The sequence below is a fragment of the Hyperoodon ampullatus genome (assembly GCF_949752795.1).
Source record: "Hyperoodon ampullatus genome assembly, chromosome: 14".
Taxonomy (NCBI): Eukaryota; Metazoa; Chordata; class Mammalia; order Artiodactyla; family Ziphiidae; genus Hyperoodon; species Hyperoodon ampullatus.
This window is the reverse complement of record NC_136927.1, coordinates 28106083-28128475: the sequence shown is the minus strand read 5'-3', so window position 1 is coordinate 28128475 and position 22393 is coordinate 28106083. Positions and strand designations below refer to the sequence as shown.

The window sequence follows — 22393 nt, the reverse complement described above, 5'->3', positions numbered from 1 at the left end:
AAGAACCCTGGGTGTTTCCATCATAATACCACTTTGCTGTCCAGAAAATATTTCCCCTTTGAGAGAGTTGGTAAATTCCCTTCTCTAGGCCAGATACTTGTGATCAAAGCAGCCTGGATTTTCTAGGCCATAAGAGTCAGAGACACACCTCTGGTTCCCCCACCCCAAATTTCCAGGAGGGTAATTAGGACACAGCATATAAGGTAAGACTGGGCTCTCCTAGGAGACTCCTCAAAGGTGCCCTTGGGCCAGCTGCTCCTGGTCACCCCCCAAATCTCTATTCCTTAGGACTGCAAAAAAGCAATGAGAAACCCTGGCCTTTGGTCCAATATCAAGCATCAGGTTAAGCGATTGTACAATGAGAATTTCATATCCCTCAGAGAATACTGCGCCTTGTGAATTTAAATACAAATTTCCTAAATATATAATATATAGTGTATAACACTTAACACCATACATGCACACACATGTGCATCACCATACATGCACACACATGTATCATCCAGCAATGAATAAAAAACAGAACAAAAAAACCACCTTCATTTTCCAACAAAAATAATTGTTTTATCTCTTCCCTAGAGAGACTATTTTTTTAGTCCTAATTCTTGACTTTAAGTGTGAAAAAATAATCACAGGCTGTCATGAGAAAGGGTAAGAATATGCAAGGATATATGCACGTGTAGGTCTGTGCTTGTGTATATGTACACTCATGCACACACACGATTGGCTCTGCCAATGTTACAAGGGTCAGATCTGGAGGGAGAACAAGCCATGAACACAATCAGGAAGTTCACTGAAAGATGGGAACTCCAATACTCAACCCTGGGAGTCCTGGAAGCAGATGGGGCCCAGGAATCTGCTTTTTCAACCAGCTCATCAAGTGTTTCTGAGAGACAGCATCTCTGGATGGTACATTGGAGGGACATGATCACAGCAGGAAAGGGCTTTTGCTTGTGTGCACATGAGTGCATGAGCACAAGCACGTGTGCATGGGAAAGCAATGTGCTTACTGGAGCTCTGTTTGCAGGAAAAGTAGCTACGTGCCAGGAAGTAGCGACAGTCTCTGGGTACCAGCCTAATGAATCCAGGTTGTCGGGATGTTGAGTGGGAAAATGGGGCTTAGAATGGTCTAAGCTAATGGAGTCAGATTTGTAATGCATATTTAAACATTTTTTTTAACATGGAGAAGGTTTTCCTGTTTAATTAAAATACAGTTCTAAGAAAAAAAATTATAGATGAGATGAGGCTCCGACTACCTTCCAGGCATTGTCCACAAAACAAATAAATAAGTACCAGCCTCTATTTACACACAAAGCCTGTGCATCACACCTAGTGGTCATCACCTCATGACCTTCCCCTGGCCCGTTAGCTCACCTCTGCCCACAATCCAGGTGGAGGAGACGGGTGGGTGTCAAGCACTGGTGTCCACTGGTCGAGTCTTGTAAGAAACCGTTTCACTTCTGCCATCCATTTTTAATTTTCTTTACATTTGACGTGAAATATATGTGCTTATCTCCGTTTTAGAGAGGAACCTAATTTGGGAGATTCACCTCTACTTATATCCTCCTATGTGGATAGGGCAAGGACTCAGCTGTAAACCAGCATTTTAGGAGATGGCCATCATCTCCTCACCATGTGCCAGGATAAAGCTGGGGACTTCTTTTTTTGAAATTAATACAGCCTCACATATTTCATAAGGAGAGTATTAGAAGCCCAAGTTCACCATCACCACCACCAACATCATCAATAATGAGAGAGAATTTTTGGAAGAAGACAGAAGCTTCCAGGCCAAGTCACTAGACATGACTTTAGGCAGATCATAGGACCTATCCTTATTGTCTTCATTTATACAATCAGGGTAACACTGTCTTCAAAGGTCAATGGACACGGAGCAATGGAAGTTGACTTAACTTGTACAGTCCCCTGTATAAGGAGTTTACAGAGAAGGGACCACTGAATATACTTGAAATGGTATAATGAATGCTCTGAAGACAACTGCGTGGTGGAGAAAACAAATCAGCCTTTGGCTCTTAGAACAAGACTTCTAAAATTGAAGGCTGAAATTTCCCATTGGGCCAGGAGAACAGGGACCCATTTTGGAATGCTGGACCTGCCACTTGCTTGCTGTGTGGTTTAGATAAATTAACCTATTTGGTCTCAGTGTCCTCACCTGTAAATAATGAGCTTACAATTTATGAAGTACCACAATAAGCCCTTCCCATATATGGTTTTATTCCACATAACAGTATTAAAGGGTAGGTAGGTATTAAAGGTCTTCTCATCCTGAATTATGGATGAGGAGACTGAGGCACAGAGCTTTGGTTTAACCTACCCTTGACTGCAGCTGGCAAGGGACCGAATCAGGATTCAAACTCAGAACACCTGCTTCCAGAGCCCATATTTTAAAAATCTTTATGTGTATTACCAACTTGATAGCAGTATTAAGAAAAGTAAATAAGATAGGATTAAGGTATTATTAAGATAACTAAATGGGGTAGATAATCCAACCCTGGTGGGAGCACTAAATAATTAAATGAAATAAGGAACACAAGATTCTTGGTCTTAGTAAGCCCTCAATAAATGTAAACTTGGGCTTCCCTGGTGGCGCAGTGGTTGAGAGTCCACCTGCCGATGCAGGGGACACGGGTTCGTGCCCCAGTCCGGGAAGATCCCACATGCTGAGGAGTGGCTGGGCCCGTGAGCCATGGCCGCTGAGCCTGCACGTCCGGAGCCTGTGCTCTGCAACAGGAGAGGCCACACGGTGAGAGGCCCGTGTACCGCAAAAAAATAATAAATAAATGTAAACTCTACCACTTATTATGATTATTTTTTCATCTTCTTCCTACAAGTCTCCCTAGTTGTTGTACTAGTAACTAAAAGTTGTACTAATAACTTAATAGATGTTAGTAGATATTTCATTTGAAATGTTTTTGTTGTTGTTGTTTTGTTTTAAACCAAAGACTGATATTTCCATGCCAGGAAAGAGCTAAGCTTAGTTCTGTTTCTTTCTTAAACATCTGTGGTTGGTTCCACTGACGTCTTTGGAAAGATACACGAGGCAGGGGAGCCCTCTGAGCCAGGCAGCCAGAGCACCTGCAGGAAGCACCTGGGTCTACCTGTGGCAACAAGGACAGCCCACTGCTCACCTGGGCGGCCCCAACCCATGCCCCCTGGTGGGCACAAGGGCAGCCCTGTGTGGGCGTGATGACTCCACTCCCCCAGGAAACACACAGAAGCCAAAGGACTCAGAACACAACTCATGTGGACCTTTTCAGACTAAGCTTTTATTTTTTGATATTACAAACCAGTTTTCTTTATTCACAAACCACTGTAAGTGATATAAACACTAATTTCTAAAGACAGATATACACATTTTCTGGGTTTGCAGATTGCGTGAGGTGTGTGTTAAGTCACTATATGCCACACATGATAGTAATCTTTTTTTTCCATAATTCATAATAGCAATAGTTATTTAGATAAATGAAAACATTCCAAATAAATACTGTTTAAAAAAATCCAAAATGTCTGTTTACATTTCTGACATACAGTTTAAAATGACTTATTGGCCTCTTGGAGGAGTGCCTGACAAAAGATTCTGTAACATCAGTTGGCACCCAGGCGGCTCTAAATGATTTTATTAAAACTACATACAATCATGGGGGAAAGTACAGCTCATCGATGAAAACCAAAACTGCAAATTAATTTTACTTGAACCAACACAGTAAGAAGTCTATGTTTGTGATTCCAAATACAATGCAAATTCTGGGTTTTGAAATCTGAGGCAAATGGGAGACATCGCTTGATTCTCCCGAACCCTCTGTTCCTTTTACCTTGTTCCCCTTTGGGGTCGGATGCGGTAGCATTTTAGTACATCGTTTCCCTTAAAAACATCAACCAGGCACCCATTGTCATGACACCATCTTCCAGGTGGGGGGATGAGAATGTCTCAGGGATGCTCTAAAACACCCTCATGCCCGCCCCCCTCCAAATCAATCTGGTGAAAAGAACATTTTTTTCTACTTTTGGCCGCTAAGCAGTTTCTTCCCCCATTTCTCTCTTTTTGCAAGATCACGGTGATCTGTCTTAGATAGCGAAGCTACAGAAACTCGGTTTTCAAATCTCGTGAAACTTTATTTAATATCCAACCGATCTTACTGCATGCACATAGGATGACAAGAGAAAAGCTGGATCACAAACACTTTTTTTTTTTTTTTAAGTTTTGTTTGGTTTTGTCTTAAAGCAGAGTTGTTACAGCAGTTTGGCAGGTTCACAGCGGTGAATTGATAGCTTTACTAAAGTGCATGCCATATGGCCTGCACCGCACACATGGAAATTTTACCTATGGCAGCAAAACTACTGGGGACGACTTGCTGCAGGATTTTTTTTTTATTTAAATACAAAAACAGGAAGGTCTGTGACAGACACCCCAACTTAGATTAACTTTGTAAACAGGACAACATGGAAAGACTTCAAACAGAAGAAGTATACAGACAAACTGCAATTTTTCGGCTGTGTCATTCTGGCCCTGCTTCAGAGGTGGGGGGACTTTGTTCTTTGGGGGATGTTGAGGGTGGACCTACTTTTTTGCTTCCTTCTGACAAGTGTCCTGGGCCTTGGAGACAAAAAAAAAAAACAAACTAAAGATACTGATTTGAGAGAATCCTTGGGGACCAGGAAAAATGGGAGGGCGGGCTCTCACGGACTGAAAAATTGCAGGTTGCTTACACGACACGGTCATGTTTCAAAAAGTACCAAGCGGATGAAAATACCATGATTATCTCTACCCAATGACTGCAATACTTGTAAAATGCTTCTATAAATCCGAATATGATTATCATGTAATTCCATAAAAATTATACGTCTGTCTGTAACAGTTGTTCTACGAGGCTAAAACTAAAGCTTCATAAGACTGTTTCTAGAACTTAACAATGCCACTGCACAGATGTAAATTTTATACATTTTTTTTTTCACTGGTACAAAGAATTTAAGTTTTTATTACTTTCTTTTTTTGGAAAAAAAGAAAAAAATAGAAACAGTGCTTTTTATCACCTTTTTATTAATGTTATTTTTTCCCTCCCATAATATAAAAGTCAGCAATGATATCAATAATTTATTATACTGGAAGAAATATAAAAAGAATGCTTGTGGATGGCCTAACTACCAATCTCTTGCCTAAATAACTAGTGGCTGGTTAAGAAGCTGAATACCGCCGGGTGGAATGGTTTAAAGGGTGGGTTTGCACAGCTGCATTCAGCTCGGATGCACAAGTGTTATTAGAAGCATCCCCTTAACAACATAACCTTTGGCTTGAACTGACAACGAGTGACTTAGAACCGTTGATATATGGTTGTTGGTGCAGTGTGGGTCGTTTAGATTCATCAGTTACTTTTTTTTTTTCTTTCAGCCAACCCCAGTCCCAACCCCCTAGGTGCCGCCCACCCTTCCCCTTTCATAAAATAAAATAATGCAGATGCAGAAGAACATGACTCCTGTAGTCACTTACACGCTTCCCAAACAGCTGATAACCCCAGTAGCTTAATATTCAGCATATATAATTCATTTACATGAGATAGCACTCTGGATATGGCCCTACACCAGTTTTTAGTCATAGCTAGCATCTCTCTAGATCAACCACAAAAACTCCTACAGCCAGCAACCAAACTACGGAACCTTCAGAAATGAAAGACCCACAATATTAAAATACACAGAACAAAATATCTGAGGTATAAGATAAAAAATGTACTTTTTTTCCTCTTTTTATTTTTTTTTTTTAGATGCTAAAATGATGCACTACTGCATGTATTGCAATACCCAGGCCTCGGAAAGCTTCCTTTCTCCCCACATTGGAAGGTTTTTATGGTTTTGTCATTTAGTATGGAGCAAAACGGTTGTATCCCCCTCGGTATATACTAGCCTGCAATGAAGAAAGAACGAGACCCACATCATCAGCATGGCTCCTAGTCTTGGCATCAGTCAAGGGTGCAAAAGCATTCTGAAACAAAGCAATTTAAGGGGTGTGTTTTTTACATTTTCCTTTTGTAACACATGGATCATCAAAAAAGACTAATGTGAAAAATAGACACTCAGAAACAACCAAGATGGAGGCACCCCCTACCCATCCCAGGTCACTCTCAGAGAACTGAAGATAGGGCCAATCCTGACCTCCCCCAATAGCTCCTTATAACAAAAAATCCCTGTAAAACCAAATTCCGTCGGCCAGCCCTGTGAGCTAAAAGGACTCGGGTACAAATGGACCACTGAAGGATTGCGGCTGTCTCATTTTGTTGGCTTGTTTGATTCATTAATAATACTGTGTTCCGTCGGGAAAAGCTCTATCTACACTCAAGAAGTCGAATGCAGATGACTTACTGAATGTAGTCATTCAACGCTCCTTTCCAACACATTTCCCAAGTGGACTGGGTGTTGAAGCGGAGCTGATTGAATGCAAAATCAGGATGAAAATGTAAATCAGCTTCTTACTTGACTTGGCTGAACAATCTGTACAGAAGTTGCTCTTGAGAGGGGAGCTCTGCAGATGAATTACTTGATGTCACTAAACTTGTGCAAAATAATAGGTTTCCAAATCATGGCGGAATTTCTACGACCAAGCTCTAGGCAATTGTCTGGCCATGGCTTTAGATGGCTTGGAGGTGGCACTTAACTATTTCCTTTTGCGAAAAGTTTTGGCGATTCAAATGAATGCCTATGGGGATTTATTTTTAGGAGAAGGACTGATATTCTCGATCCCAAGCAGAAAACTGCATGCCAAAAGCTTTGTAATGATTGCATACGCTCTCACGTGATGGGCACGTCTTACTGTACGTTTTAGTGCATAGAAGTTTGAACAAGTACAGGCAAATTCACCCCCCCTCACCTCCCAGTGTTGCCCTCCCCCCCGCCCCTCCCAAAACAAAAACCCAGACCCCCCCCAAAAAACAAAAGACAACCCCCAAACTGATTCCTTCTAATTCCTTATGTACTAGGCACACACACAAAGTGTGCCCTTCTCTCTATTTTCTTTCCTGGGCGACTATGACTTTAAACATGAATTGTAATAGGGGAGGAGAGGCAGTCAGATTCTCAGCTGCCTGACAGCAGAGGCCTGGAAGTGTGCAGCTTAGCTCCTCTGAAGTCTGTGCTGGGGCTGGAACCTTGGGGCTATGTGAATGAGCAGCAAGGGAGGGAGAAAAAAAAAGAAAAAAAAAGTTCTGCATTGACACTGCATTCTGTTAGTGATGGATTTAATTATCAAAATGACTAATTATTCCATTAAGGTAAGTGCTCGGCTAGGTGAGACTTGCAAAATGAGAAATATAATAACTTACATGCACTACATTGCCAAGAAATTAAGACATTTATCAAGTTTACCGGGAGGATTAATGTGGCATTTTAGCTGCTGTTAGCAGGAGACAAATTCAATTAAGGGAAAGTGAGAGGACGTCAACCGTCAACCCATCCTAAGGTCCCAGCTGTGGGGAGGGATGGGAGGCAGGAAGAAGTGAGGAAGAGGAGGAATTGGTACTCACCATGGCACCAACGCCGTAGGTGGGGGCTGGAGCAAGTGTGTGGTGGTAGGGGTCGGTAGCATAAACTCGTCCGTAACTGAAAGGAAGACAGAGGTGAGGATTAATCCATAATACGCAATTATGAAGTAATAATAACAACCATAAAACACAAAATACCAAGACAGTGTGGAGGGGCCCTATTCATCTTGAGAAATAAGAAACATATTCCAATCAGCCCTGTAACATGAGAAAAGTCCATCTTATACAACACATTCCTTTGTCCATTTAACACCGCTGATGATAAAGGGGTGTGTGTGTGTGTTTCCTCTCTCTTGCACACCCCTTGCTACACTGCTCAGGTAGGTACCTCGAAGACGGAGGGAGGCAGAGGAAACACTTTGAAAGAGTGGTTTTAAGAAAGCCAGTAACCACAAAGGACAAGCTATAATCAAGAGACATTGTCCTCTTCTCCTAATACAGCTGTCACCAATCAAGCGAGACAGGGTGGATCAAAAAAAGTGAAGCGACCCAGTCTGTACACTTAGGGTTCAACATCTTAGAATGGGAAAGAACAAATGGATTCAAATAGATGCATCCTTAAAGGATCCGTGGGACCGCCGCCCCACCACTCAAGAATTACCGCCTGATTTGATTTTGGTTCTCTCACCCCAGAACTTCTATCTCATCATCTATAGCCAGGTTCTGGCAAGGGACATGTTTCAAACAATATATTTCTTGATGCCATTTCCTTATCTGAGTTTTTTTAAATTTTCCTCTCTCTCTCTCTCTCTCTCTCTCTCCCCCATCCTCCTCCCTCCACTTCCCTGACTCCCAGCACAGGTTTTAGAATAAAAATGTATAAGGGATGGAAGCCTAATGCATTGGATAGCTACAAACTGTCTGGAACTGAACAATGCAACAAATCAGAAATTAGCGTTCAGAGAAGTTGAGTCACTTGCTCAAGGTCACAGAGCTAGACAGAGTCAGACTCTCTCAGGGCAACTATCACACCTTTTCCATGGTTCCAGGTAACCCTTCCTTGAATGGCCTGCCAGATACCTTCTTCGAGAGAGTTTGAACATTGCTGTTTTGGTAACGATCAAAGCTGAGATGCAGGCTAGGTTAGGTGAGGGTCCCTGGAAGCAGAGCCCGAAATGGAGATTCTTCCATACCTGGTTTGCTGAGGGGTGCTTTCAAGAGGAGAGAGTGGCGAGCAGGTCGGAGAAAGGGAAAACAGAGAAGCAAGGACGTATGTGGTCTGAGCCGGAGTTTAGCTTCTACCTGATCCTGAGAGTTGCACCCCAGAGCTGATCCCATCTGGAGGCAAGTGGGTTGGTTTTTTAATGTTCATGTACATTAAGCATTAGCTGTGGGCTTCCCAGAAGGGCAGGGAATAACTTCCTAGTTGAAGTGACTCTTTGGCAGAGGGTAAGGCTCTGCAGAAAGAGGAAACTGGGTGCCATTAGCAACCAACATTCACAGCAGTTGGGGGAGGGGCACACCAGCCACTAAACGGGGTAGATGTGGATTATCAACAGCTGTCAAGTCTTGAGCTTTCCTTTAAAGAATGAAGGAACAAGGCAGGAAGAAATCGTTTGCCTGTGCTATCAACCCTGGAGTCTAATTTGCATGGACTTTCTTCTTTTCCTTCCCTATCTTCCCCCACCTGTCCTCCAATCTTCTTTCTCATAGTTGATGGATAAGAATGTACTGGATGGATCTCACACCATGGAGCCTGGGAAGGTGGGAAGAAGCTGGGGGAAGAATCTTCTAACTCTCAGGCTCTGAGTTAGACTCCAGATGGAAAAAAATATATGATTATACCAAGTTCTCATTGGACATGTCTTACTCCCAAGCCCTCCTTTTGCTTGTTTCAAAGGTCCCTGAGCTCAAATAATCTACATGGGTCTTTGTCCTGATCCTCAAAAGTAGTGACATGAATAGATGTTTCTTTTCTGAGATGACTCTCTCAGCGAAACTAACCAATAGTCAACCCCCACTTGCTTTTCATTCCTCGGGACACCCTTCATGCCTTTGACTCATCGAAAATGGCCTTTCATCAAAGATTCTCCCTGTCTCTGAGAGAAAAAGCAAACAGATGTACGTCCAAGACAGGGTGTGTTAAAACAAGAAGAATGATGACGTTTTGGAAAAAACTCTTTAATTCATGGAGGTCACTCATGAAACCCGGGCCTCTCTACCCATTATTAGAAGTAGATACTAATAGGGTGAAAAGAACATGACGGATAACTTTGGTGTTGATTTTCATTTCATGAGAAAATAAAGTCTGTCATGGGTCTGGAGAAAAAAAACTGTTAATAGGATTATTTTTTATGTACTTTCATCTGGCAAAGCTGGTTGTAGGAACAGGCCGGAAACAGCAAAGGCAAACTAAAAATTCTTGGACATTTACTAAGTGAAGCCACAGCATGGTGTTCCTTCAAAACAAGTGTGAAAATGCAAACTCAGAGCAATGATGATTAGTTTTTTAATTTGGGGACCGGTTTTACTGTGGCAAAACGTCCTCTTTTGGGGAGACAACAGATTGGCAGTCTGAATGTATTCCGTGAAAATGCAGCCCCACTTCTCCTCTCTAATGGTCAATTCTTATCTATCTATAACCCTGGGCCAAGTTTCAACCCCTGTGGAAAACCCAAGGTAACAGTTTGGCAGTGTTCCCTTCCCAGGCAGAAGAAAATACAGCAGCACCGAACTAGTCCTTGTAAATGAGCGAGCTCTTTTTTCTCCTCAGGGTGACCTCTACCTTCAGAATCCGATGGTTTTATTATGATTAATAAATTTCATTTCCACAGAGGAAAAGGGACCATGTCAGCTCAAACTGAAAGCAAGGAGGCTTCTTTTCAAATGCTAATCTCTAAACACGCCCTTGTGTGACACTACCATTTAGACACAAGGTTATTAGGGAAGATGTGGACTTGAGCTCTACTCTTACAGCAGGTATGCCAGGCACGTCAGCGGCCTCCTATCCTCAGAGCTGGCTCAGCACAGCCCAAAGGAAGAGTGGCAATTCCCAGGGACCTCAGTGGGAAAGATGGGTAATGTCATAAGACCGCCATGTTATGACTAACCCGCGCCTGTGGTCACCCTCCACACCACCCATCCCTGGCCAAAGGGGATAATAGTGCAATTGGGTCATGATGCTCTCTGTGGCTTCACATCCCATCCATCAGAAATTACAGATGAAATCTGAAACATGTCCACTTCACTCCACTCACACTACCATCACCCTGATATAAGCCACGGGTATTTCATCAGAACCAAATCAAAAACAGGCTTGAATCTTGTCTCCTTGGTCCTACTCTTGCTTCTTCAATCCACCAGCCATTTATATCTAAATCTATCTGTCTATCTATTTATCTGCCTGTCCCTATCTATCTATCATCTATCTATCTATCTATCTATCTATCTATCTATCTATCTATCATCTCTATCTATCTTTCCATCTATGTAATATAAATCTATATAAATCTAATCATATCTAATTCCCTCGCTTAAAATCCTTCAATGGCTGTCCATCGATCCTAGAATAAAATCCAAACTTTCATGAGCTCCTCCTGCTCCGCTCTCAATCCCATCTTACTCTCCTCTACCCCTCGCTCACTGTGCTCCAAACACTCTGGCCTCATCAATACTCCTGGGATGCGTGCAAATTCACTCTCTCCTTAGGACCTTGGCCCGCGCTCATCTTCTATCTGAACTGCGCCCTTTCTTCCTTTATGTCTCAGCTCAGATGTCAGCTCCCCAGCGCTGCCTGCCTCCCTGATCGCTCTTTCTGAAACAAACATGCTTTCCAACCCCATCCCCATCCTTCACGTGACGGAGCAAATCTCCATTCATTTTGTTTCCTTACTTCTCTACCTGATGATGTACCTGTCCCCCTCTGGAATGCCAGTCCCTCGGGGGCTGAAGCCGAGTCTATTTTGTTCCCCCTTTTCTCCCCAGTGTCTAGCACAGCATTGGCCATGGGGCAGGTGAACAAGGGACCAAGCCAATGCCACGTGTTCAGTGAAGGCAGCAAGAGGGAGGAGTAAAGAGAGAAGAGAGGCCCGGGAAGAGCCCTGTATCCAACATAGTGATTCTGTCAGTAGCAGAGATTCTTGCAGCTATGCTTGCTGAAGATTCTAGGTCAGCTGCTCCCAGAGACACTCAAAACCCTTCAAGACGCTCAGAAGAAAAGTTTCTTGAGACTCAAAATACACAGTGCGTCATTTCACATCACCCCTGAGAGTTCACAAAACGGAGGCCAAGCTGCCATAAAGTTCATCAAAGGGAAAGAACAAGCAAAGGAATAAAAGAGAACTGCTTTGCTGGCTGGTTCAGCGCAGCTTGCGGCCATCATGAACACTCATGTTTTCCTGACCTTAGCGACAAGTTAAAACCAGGAGGCCAGCCTGCCCTGCGGAGGACAAAGGCTTTGGGGCCAGAAGATCCAGGTTCAAGTTCTGCCTTTGCAATGTCCTTGCTCAATGACGCAGGGAAATCTCTCGGAGCTTCATTTTCCTTGTTTGTAAAATGGTTTTGTTCTGAGCTCTGCCTAATTCACAGGTAAAGTGCACGAAAGCAAACCAGATACATTTTAAAGCCATCTACAGATAGTGGAGATTATGATACATGGGTTCTTATATAGAATTTCACAAGCTAACCTTTCACTCCTGCCCGGACTTTTGGTCTGCAGAGGCAACTGGAAGATCCTATTCTAATAGGATCAGTTATAGCTCTAGCAATCAGGTCACAGATACTTTTGGAGTCAAGATCTATCTCATTTATGAGTTACAGATGTAGTTGCAATTGCTATATTTGAACTTGAGGTTATGCTGGAGTCAAATGAATAAGTAAGCTGCCTGTTGAATGGGAAACATGAGCCCGTGTTTGTTAAAGTGCTTTGTCAACTCTACTGAGAAATGTAAATACTACTTATTATGAACATCTTCTAAATCCAGCTGCAACTAGCTGGATGTGAAAGAAATATGATAGGGCCATGTTGGTACCCTACCCCAGGGTTTTAACAATCAAGTGATTTTCTTATAGGGACATTGGAAGAACACTGTAATTAACTTCACTCCACAGAGTTCACTCTATATATTTTAATTCAGAGTCTTTATGCTCCTGGGACCTTTTATTCTTACTTTAGCATCACCTCCCCATGCCTCCTGTCCCACAGATAGCTGGAGGGAATCCCTGTGAGGCAGAAAGATGAATAAAATAGGCTCAGTCCTCAGATGAGGTTCCCAGTGTGGTGTAGGTCTCCTAGACAGCCTCAATGCAGCACAAAGGTGCAAAGGTTCGAGTCCCCACCACAAGGGGAAATGCTACAGAGTATGCATTCAAAACAGAATACCTCACTAGGGATCAGAATGCATGCCCCCAGTCTCTGCAATGCCACTGGGGCTACGGTACCCTCCTAATAATAGCTAAGATAGAGTCTGGAAGGTGTTTGGGAATTTCACTCATTCAAGTCTCACGCCTCCCACACAGTGTACAAACAGGGTCCTACACCATGGCCCTATGGTTCTCACAGTCTGCTATTGGGAGAGTGATGGTTTAGCTAGGAAATGCTCCCCTTTCCTCTCCTGTGGTCATGACCTCAGCTGCTCATTTACTCTTGTGAAGGCACTCACTAACGAATATTCCTCTATCACTACAGTAGCTTTCTCTGAGTCTAATCTAGGCAATGGCTTATATAACTGTAGACCATGGGGGTGACCAGGCTTTAGTCTAAAAGCTTCCCAAGATATATTCGTCAGAGGGATGGAAACAGTCCCATAACTCAAAACCTCTAAGGAAGACAGGGTAGAAATAGAAGAAATTCTCCAAGATGAAGCACAGGGAGTTATCCCACCCCGACTCTGACATTCCTGAATTCTCCTGCTGCTTGCTTCCTTAGCTTGGATTTGAAATGATTATCTTCGTAAATCACCTTTTTCAGTCTCATGATTCTTTTCCTCAGAAGTAGGAGGGAAAGCCTCTTCTGGGTTCTTTGGCTTCTAGATGGGAAGCCGCAGAGTTTGCTGTTGTACACGGATGCCTGTCCCGCATCTGAACTGTGTGGATATAAGTAGGCCTATACATCCAAAAGCTGTAGAAGCAGATCATACCCATGACAAATCAGATGGCACCATCCTTGCTATGCCTTCTCAATACAATTCACAACGTCTTCCTTTTATGAATGCAAACAGCACAGGTTTGAGGTAAGAACCCTTATTCTGGATTCACTGGAGCTGAGTACCAGCCTCTGTCTGGGAGTCGAGAAGACACAATAAGTCCTGCTTTTGGTTACACAGTCCCTCCACTCCAGAATGTCTCCTCCAACAAAAGACCCATGGCCATACTCTCTTTAATGCCAAGGCCAAGGCCACCTCCTTTTAGAAAGTCTGTTTCACCTTCTATGTGTCCCGACTACAGCTCTACCAAAACCTCCCATCATGCCTTGAAATCAACACGACACCCCAGCTGCGGTTTAATCCCTGGGGGGCCACAATGAACATTCTGTGTTTGTATCCCCCCTGTGAGATCTTCAGTACGCCTGCAGAGAAGCAAGGCTGCACAGCAGCTAAGAATTCCTCAGGGTCAGAATTCCTAGAATCAAATTCTGCTTGTGCACTTCCCCTGCTGTAATCTCAGAATGTCTCTCTCCTCTCTGAGCCAGTTTCTCCGCCCATGAATGGAGATAATGATGGTGCAGACTGGCTGTATAAGGCTGTAGTGAGGTTGAAATGAGGGTTGAGGGTCACCGGTTACTCAGAACCCAAACAAGCATCAGTTATTGACGTTGTTAAGATTATTTCTCTCTATTCTATGTGGGGTCCCTCCAGTAAAGCCCCTGGGATACATGTGTCAGAACTACCCCTGAACTGAGTGGTCCTTCTGAAGCCCTGTGTACCAGCACCCTCCATGTCCCATGTAAGCAGATCAAAGATTTTAAGAGGTTAACAGGATGAGAAGGATATAGATTCTGGGGCCTGTACCCCAGGGATGTCCTTCTAGAGCACGCACACACACACACACACACACACACACACTCACACACACACACACACACACACAGTCAGAGGCAAAATTAAAACATAAAGTCAAGACACACTACCAATGTCCAGGTTACCCGTCACAATATTTTAATTCCATGTGGTCTCTGAGAGACCAGTTCTTGGGGCACACACACTCTTTCAATATTCATTTGAGCAAAATGAATGAAAACACAGCTCTCGAACGTTACTCTCCATAGAAATATAACAAGAGCCACAAATGCGAGCCACAGAGGACATTGTAAGTTTCATAGTAGCCACGTTAAAAAAAAAAAAGTAAAAAGAAAAGAGGTGCCATTAATTTTTTATATTTTAATTTGACCCGACAGATTAAAAACAGTATCATTTCAATGTGTCATCAGCACAAAGATGATGAGTGAAATACCTTACATCGTGTTCGTACTAGGTTTTTGAAATCTAGTGCCTATCTGGACCAGCCACATTCCAAGGGCTCCAAGGCCACATGGTAATCGGCCACCATGTTGCAGAGTAGGACTCCAGAAAAACCTACTGAATGTTCTCCACACCACTGAAAGCCAGAAGATTCCGGATTGATCAGCTCAATGTTTCCTAGAGTGTGAGCTGAGGCCTACTCTATTAGAATGGCCTGGGGGGAACTCGTAAGAATGCAGATTGTCAGGCTCCCTCTCCAGACCAGGAATCAGAATCTCTGGGGCAGGCAGAGGGGAGGATGGATTGGATTCTGCATTTGGTTTTTTTTTTCAGTTTCAATATTTTTTATTGAAGTATAGTTGATTTACAATGTTGTATTAATTTCTGCTGTACAGCAAAGTGATTCAGTTACCTATATATATATATATATATATATATATATATACATACATATATATATATTTATACATTCTTTTTTATATTCTTTCCCATTATGGTTTATCATAGGATACTGAATATTGTTCTCTGTACTACACAGTAGGACCTTGTTGCTTATGCATTTGTAATAAATTCTGCAGGGGTTGTCACCCACTCTGACATGTGATAACCACTATTCTATATTTTTTTAAAATTCTGCCCTGATTAGCCCTCCCTTACTCAGGCTAATTCAGAGCTCTCTGGATATCTTTAATGTTCATAAGTAAACTGATAAAGACATTTCATTTTTAGAAGGTAAAATTATTGCATGTAACAAGTTTTGAACTACGCCTAGTACACAGTAAGAGCTCAATAAATGCTACGATTATTTTTACTAAGTTCCTTTGCCTATATGTTCCCTTATCACTCTGTGCTTCCCCTATTAGAACACACATCACATTTTATTGGAAACAGACCAATTAACTACCAATTGATTTGCTGCACGACAACTTTGCTGAATAATCAAATCACCGAAATGGAAGGGAGACCATTAGATGAAATTTGCTGAAGGATCAATTAGAGGAACGGCCAATTTGGAAATTTCTTCTAAATATTATCTGAAGTCTTAGTATGACTGTATGGGTGTGCAAGTGTGTGCGTGTGCAGGTTGGGGGGGATAAAGAGATGGAGGGGGCTGGTGACACCTCCCCCCACTGTGCCCCTGAACTTGCCAAACAATGCCTCTAATAAAAGCGTATAGCAACCCATCTCACGGGGACTGGTTTCAACAGCATTTGCAGATGTGTTTTTATGGCCCAGGCTTCTGTATCCAGTACTCATAAGGGACTGGGAGTCTCTCCGCAGGCTGGCTTCCCATCACCATGATGGTACCTGCCATGGTGGAGGGGCGAGACTGGCTGCTGGACCGAGACCCAACCTCACCTGCCCCCCAGAGACACACAAATGCACACAAGCTCCCTTGGGCCAGGGGCAGCTGGCAGCCAGAACAATGAAGTCAAAGTGTCTGGTAGTTTTCAGGGCATGGGTTATCTGTTGATTTTTAGCCACTGATTTTCAGCAAAGGAGGGAATTTTGGAGAATAGCACTAGAACACCCTTGGTTTGTGTGACCCTCTGTCTCCCTGGATATGCAGAATTCTCCCTTCACCACTCTGTTCTGCCCCCAGACCCAGGCCCAGCAGGTCAAGTGCTCAGCACACGTGAGCTGCATGAAGGAGACAGGCCAAATCAAACAAAATCCTACTGGAACAACTGTTTAGAGAATCGTTTAGCTCCCTTGGGGTCCCTCCAGATTTTAACAACGATGCCCACGCCCCAACTCACAGATACTAGTTTTCTAGGAGCAAGATAGCACAGCCGAAGAATGCAGGAGAATTCCATCTGGAGGCGAAGGTCCGTGTTCCAAGGTCAAAATGAAAGGAGTAATTGGGGGTAGTGTGATCTCAGGGAAAAAGCAGTGGGACCAGATAGACTCCTGTGTGACCATGGCCAAGTTACCAAACCTCTCTGGGCCTGAGCGTTTTGTTCTTTTTTAATTTGCAAAGCAAGGATGATAGTAACCTCTACCTCACTGAGCTACTGTAATAAATTATATATGCATGTATATATACATACATACATACATATATACATATATGCATGTGCATATACGTATACACTGTATATAATTTATCATACTTGTAAGTACACAGAATTTGCTCAATAAAGACAGCAAGTTATGACTACGCCCTGGGGAATTCAGTAAAGCCCATATGAGGGACAGTTACTGCAGGGATGAAAGGCTTGCTTTCCCTGCTAACAAAAAGCCTTAGCTCTCCAGGGAAATGACCAATACACCCTGGGGGCAAGAGGAACGGTGTGGGCATTTAACAGAACCTGGTCCTTGCCAGTTTCTAATCTGCCAGCATATCCTGTTTGTTCTCTTGTCAAAATACAGCCAAGGAACCACTTCTCAGCTCTTCTACAGCCATTGTCCTAACCAGGCCATTGTAACACCTCCCTGGGCTGCCCCAAGGGACTCTCTTTCTCCTGGTCTTGCCATATTGAAATCCACAAAGCAGTCCAATTCATCGTTAAAAAAAAGTAAGTCAAACCACAGCCAACCCTCCAACACCTGCCTATCACACTTAAAATCTCAAATGGTTTCTGTAGCCTCCAAGTTCTAATTTGTTTGGACCCCTGGCTATCTTCCTGGTTTTATCTCTAAAATCCTCCCTTGTACTCACATGCTCCAGGCACACTGTGCCTGAACACCTTAACCATACCTCAACCACAGGGCATTTGCACTTGCTGCTGCTTCAGCCTGAAATGCTTTCAATTCCACAATTAACTCACCTGGCCCACACCCTGGCTTGATTCGTGTCCCGGCTCAAGTGTCACCCTCTCAGAGAGGCCACCTCTGAATGAATATAAAAGTAGCATCGCAACTTACTTTCTACCCCCACCCTTGCTTTTTGATTCATTATAGCTATTGTATAACTTTACATGAAAGTATATTATATGCTCATGTATGTTTGGGGTCTGGTCTGCACTAGGATGGAGGCTTTTTGAAGGATGGAGGCTCTTTGAAGGAAGGGCTTCTCTTAACTTATTTAATGCTATGTCCCAAAAGCCTAGAATAGTTGCTGATGCACGGTGATGACCCAAAACATATGAATTAACTGAAATGAATTCCCAGCTGTTCTATCAAAATAAGTCATGTGCTTTTCAACCTCCATTCTTGTACAAGACCCACATCCTACTCCAACTACAATCCCTAGCCAGTCCTGGAAAAGCTCCAGTGAATCACAGCAGCAGGGAGGCTTCGGGTCGAAGAGAAGGGAAAATCCTCTTGCCCTTTCCACCATCTCCTGCAGAATCCAACTCATCAAAGTTTCTTGATGTTACAGAATGAGAAGCCTTTGGTGTGTTCAAGGTGAATGAGACAGCCACATAAACATATGTCTTTCAGGGACGAAAATCAGAACGAAACAACCAATATTGCAGTTGGAGCCACTGATAATGAAAACACATTCCCTTGTAAATAGTCTCATAAACCACACATGCTAGTTAGACATGTTTCTTCTATGTGACTAGCAAAGCAGAATCGACGTGTTGGCATCTACAAAAGACCCAAGTAAAAATAATCACTTTTCCTTTGGGAACTGAAAGAAAAATTCTTCAGGGCTTCCATTGCTCCTATCTGACGATTTGCATCTCACCACCTCTGCCCCAAGCCACAGACAAAACTGTCCAGCCATCTCTGCCCTCATAGACAGCTGTATAAGAATAACACTTCTTTATAAGAATTTCAGGCATCAAATCCATCAAGCCCTCCAAACAGACTTTAAGCATCTTCTTGATCTTTTTTTCTCATTTCAATAGAGATAAGTTGCCTTTCTGGGTCAAATACTGAAATCCAGGAGACACCAGGGTTCAATTAGACCCACCCTAGGGAGTGTCGTGTATACGGAGGGGAGAGCTCCAGACAGCTGGGCTGTTTAGGGTGTGGGTGCCCTGGGTTTTTTCCAGCATGTGGGAAATAAGAAAGACTTCATTGAAACCATGAGTCACAACCTTTGTTGACTGCGCAGTTCTGACTTTTCATTTTCATTCTATGAGGAGGGTGGTCTGGCTGGGAGATAATTCACATTTGATTGATATGGCTGTCTCCTTTTTCATGCTTGATTCGAAATTCAGAGTTCAAATTGAACCTTATGAAGCATACAACATATTATTAATATGGCCATCAAAGCAACAGGGATATCTCTCTCAATTTGAAATTTGATCAATAGCAATTCATTAAGAATTTACGGAGCAGCCATCCTAAATTAGACAAGGTAGGTGAAAACACTCTCTTGACTCAGGCAAAATTTCATTGTCTGCAGCCTCTTTTCGAAATATTGTGCGTGGACCACTTGCTTATTACAAGGCAGGGTTTGTTAAGTCATGGGGCAAAATCAATATCTACCTCTTAGGTGGTAACTTCGCAATGTTTGATCTATGATGTCAAAATAGAACCTAAGACACACTGGAACATGCATACTGATTAACAGGGAAGACAGAGGCTCTGGACCACCAGTATAGCCACAAAGGATGTTCATTAACATTTTCAACCAACTTCTTCCCCACCCTGATTTCCCCTTTAGGTGCATGCTTCATTCTCTATAGGTTCTTCAAACGTTAAATGTCTCATATCCCAGGAAGGTTGTCCTGCCACCCCCAGCAAAGCAACCCCCCATCTTCTACTGTTAGGCATTAGTGACTGCACCACCTCTCACAAGGAGAAACAGAGATATGTGAGGCTAAAGGCTGGAGGGAAAACAGCCGAGTTTTCAAGAAAGGAGTAAGCTGGCGCTTTAAAATATGAGCATGCATACCTCAGGCACTCCCAGGGGAAGACTGTAACCCATTAAAAATACTGAGTCCGACCATCAGTGAAACAGAACAGAGAGGGCTGGGGATGTGTTCCTAGTTCTCCATGCTTCCCTGATCTCTCTCTTTTTCTCCAAAGACTGTAAGCAGGGGGTGAAGTGTTAGCAAACACGCCTTTGTTCACCGCGCACCATTGATCACATGTGCTTGGTAACAGATGAATGTCTATGTGTCAGGCTCCGTTTAATGTATGTTTTTGAAGGTCATGGCACACTCAATGACATGAGAATGAGCTGTCATATCCTCCCTTGTAGACTAAAAGCAATACATTGGTAAGATCTCCTAGTCATTGTTTTGGTCAGAGTTTAGGCTTCAAAGCAAAAAAAAAAAAAAAAAAAAAAAAGTGTTGTTAGTTAAGGCACTCACCTATCTTGACATTTAATCAAGTAATTCCATGCTAATGGAAGTCCAAACATAACTGTTCTGAACCACATCAAAGCAAAAAGACAGGCGTTATTTTGATGGACACATCATGCAACTGTGTAATTTCCATTGGCCAATGCCCTGATTTCAAAAACAGAAGACTCTGTCTCTCTCATGTCCTGCTACTTGTAGTATCTTTTAAAAGAAAGAACTAGAGGATCTTTAACTAATGGAATAAAGATCCCCTTCTTATAAGACAGAGATAATTATATTCCCCAATGCCTCCAGCTTTACAGATTCGTTCTTTGATGGCCTATAGTATATACCAGTCATTCCATAAAGATCCCAAATAATGACATAGAAATCTGTGTGAACCCAGACATAATATGTCCAAAAACACAGAAGTCCCATGACTGTGTCCTTAAATCTCCCCTGTTTAGTATTTCACCGTAAGATTATACCATAAGATTGTATTGCAGCTTCATTCAATATAGTGTTACTTTTCTGGATCATGTATTATTAAAACTGGAAATAAAATATCCAAGTTAGCAAAATGCTTCCTGTCTTTTAAGACAGCAGAGCCAAAAAGCTCCAGCTATACTCCAAAGATAGGACTTTCTTTCTTTTTTTTTTTTAAACTAAACTTTCTAGCGTGACCGACTGCAGCATGTGAAGGAAAAAAAAAAAAGGATACTGGGACTTGGATGGATGCATCAAGAAGTAGCAATGTTTGTTACCTGCAGAGGTGTTACAAGAAATTTCATCTGCTGCAACGAAGACGAACTGATTTCTGGAAGAGAAGATAAAATTCACAATACTGCTCGCTCAGGGGGAAATGCTCTCTCTGCCAATTGGTTCGATGTATTCAGATGAGGGGGAGGGAAGGGTGCTGCGTTTGGATGTTGCAAGGAAATGTGCTGCTCTCTCTTGGACCTAGAGAGTTTAGGAAGATCATGAAACAGGCATGCGGGGAACCCTTCAACAAAATCATGATGATGTCAGAACATGGACCATGTATAAGCTGTTGCACTGAAATATTAATTATGTGTTACTAACATGTCATCATGCCAGGGTATGTTTCTAAGGCTAGGGAATTTCAAATTGAGCTTCTATGGATTTCTAATGCTCAAAGGAGACTACACCAAAAAAAAAAAAAAAGAAAGAAACAAAATTAGACTATCTATTAGAAAAAGAGTATACTGCAACTAGCTAGGAAAATCATAAAATCCCGAACTCTATTATTATAGTATAATATCCAAAAAACTTTTTTAAAGGAAAGAAAAAGCAATGCTGTCATTTCTGAAGAGCATGTTAAACGGTGTCATGTTATGGATAATAATTTCCTCACCAAATGAGGCTTGCTACATAAAGAAGGTAAGAGAACTCATCAATTGAAATAAACCCTGTCTTGCCAAATTATTTTTAACGATGTGGTATTAAAAAGAAAATAGAAATGGAAAATGCTGTTTCACTTTGATTTAGTAAATCCAGAAAGATGATAAAACTCTCTTAAGATGTTTCCAACTGGCCATTTCCACAATGTAATGTGTTCTAATTCAGGGGTACTGTTTCTCTAGAAATAAGAACGTCTGTGTCAGGCAGATTACAAAAGTGTCCCAATGAGATTGTCTAGGCTCTTAAATGCCTCAGAAGCAGGAGTATTGAGGCTTCTAATTCTCATTTGTTAGATTTTACTGTGCATAGGAATCATCTGGAACCCAGATAAATGCATTTTTTGCGTTTTGGTTTGATTGGTCTTGTTCCAACGTTCAAAAAGTATGTAGTGATTGAGCATCCCTTAAAACATCTTAAGAAAGTTTTACTATTGTAAGAGGTACACCCTGGAATACAAATAGAGCTACCATTTGAAAATTCACTAGAATTTAACATTCAGCTGAAGATTCTCATCATTGCCACACCAATGAAATCTAAACAAAGTTATGCATGGTCTGAGGATAGCATTTTTTATGTTTCTCATCCACATAACAAAAGTCACAACTAAGTTCATTTATCACCTCTCTTAAAACAATGAAAGTTAGTGTTGTTGGATGTTGGCTATCTTTTTGCTCTTTTACAAACTTTTTGGGCCCCATCGTTATCTGGCATCAACTTTTCAAGATTTGAAGAGAAGTAAAATTAGTATCCCTGAAAATGAAGATGTTTGGGTTGAGTATCTGTTTTGACTTGCTCACCTAGGACTGACTCTAAGACACAGACAGCTTAAATTACATGTATGATA

General features: G+C 42.3%; 1 protein-coding gene across 20 annotated transcripts in view; it reads right to left on the bottom strand.

Moving 5' to 3' along the window:
- Positions 1 to 5869: 5869 nt before the first annotated feature.
- RBFOX1 (RNA binding fox-1 homolog 1) overlaps positions 5870 to 22393 on the bottom strand; it is a gene marked incomplete at both ends in the record, with an annotated part of 621309 nt that continues 604785 nt past the window's right edge. For 12 of the 20 annotated variants that reach the window (XM_079718519.1, XM_079718522.1, XM_079718524.1 and 9 more), the window contains 2 exons: positions 5870 to 5992; positions 7527 to 7602. In XM_079718519.1, coding sequence (XP_079574645.1) covers positions 5870 to 5992; positions 7527 to 7602 — 199 coding nt within the window. Of the gene's footprint in view, positions 5993 to 7010; positions 7159 to 7526; positions 7603 to 20891; positions 20945 to 22393 lie in introns of those variants that run through there. The other 8 variants (XM_079718518.1, XM_079718514.1, XM_079718528.1 and 5 more) reach the window with 3 other exon arrangements.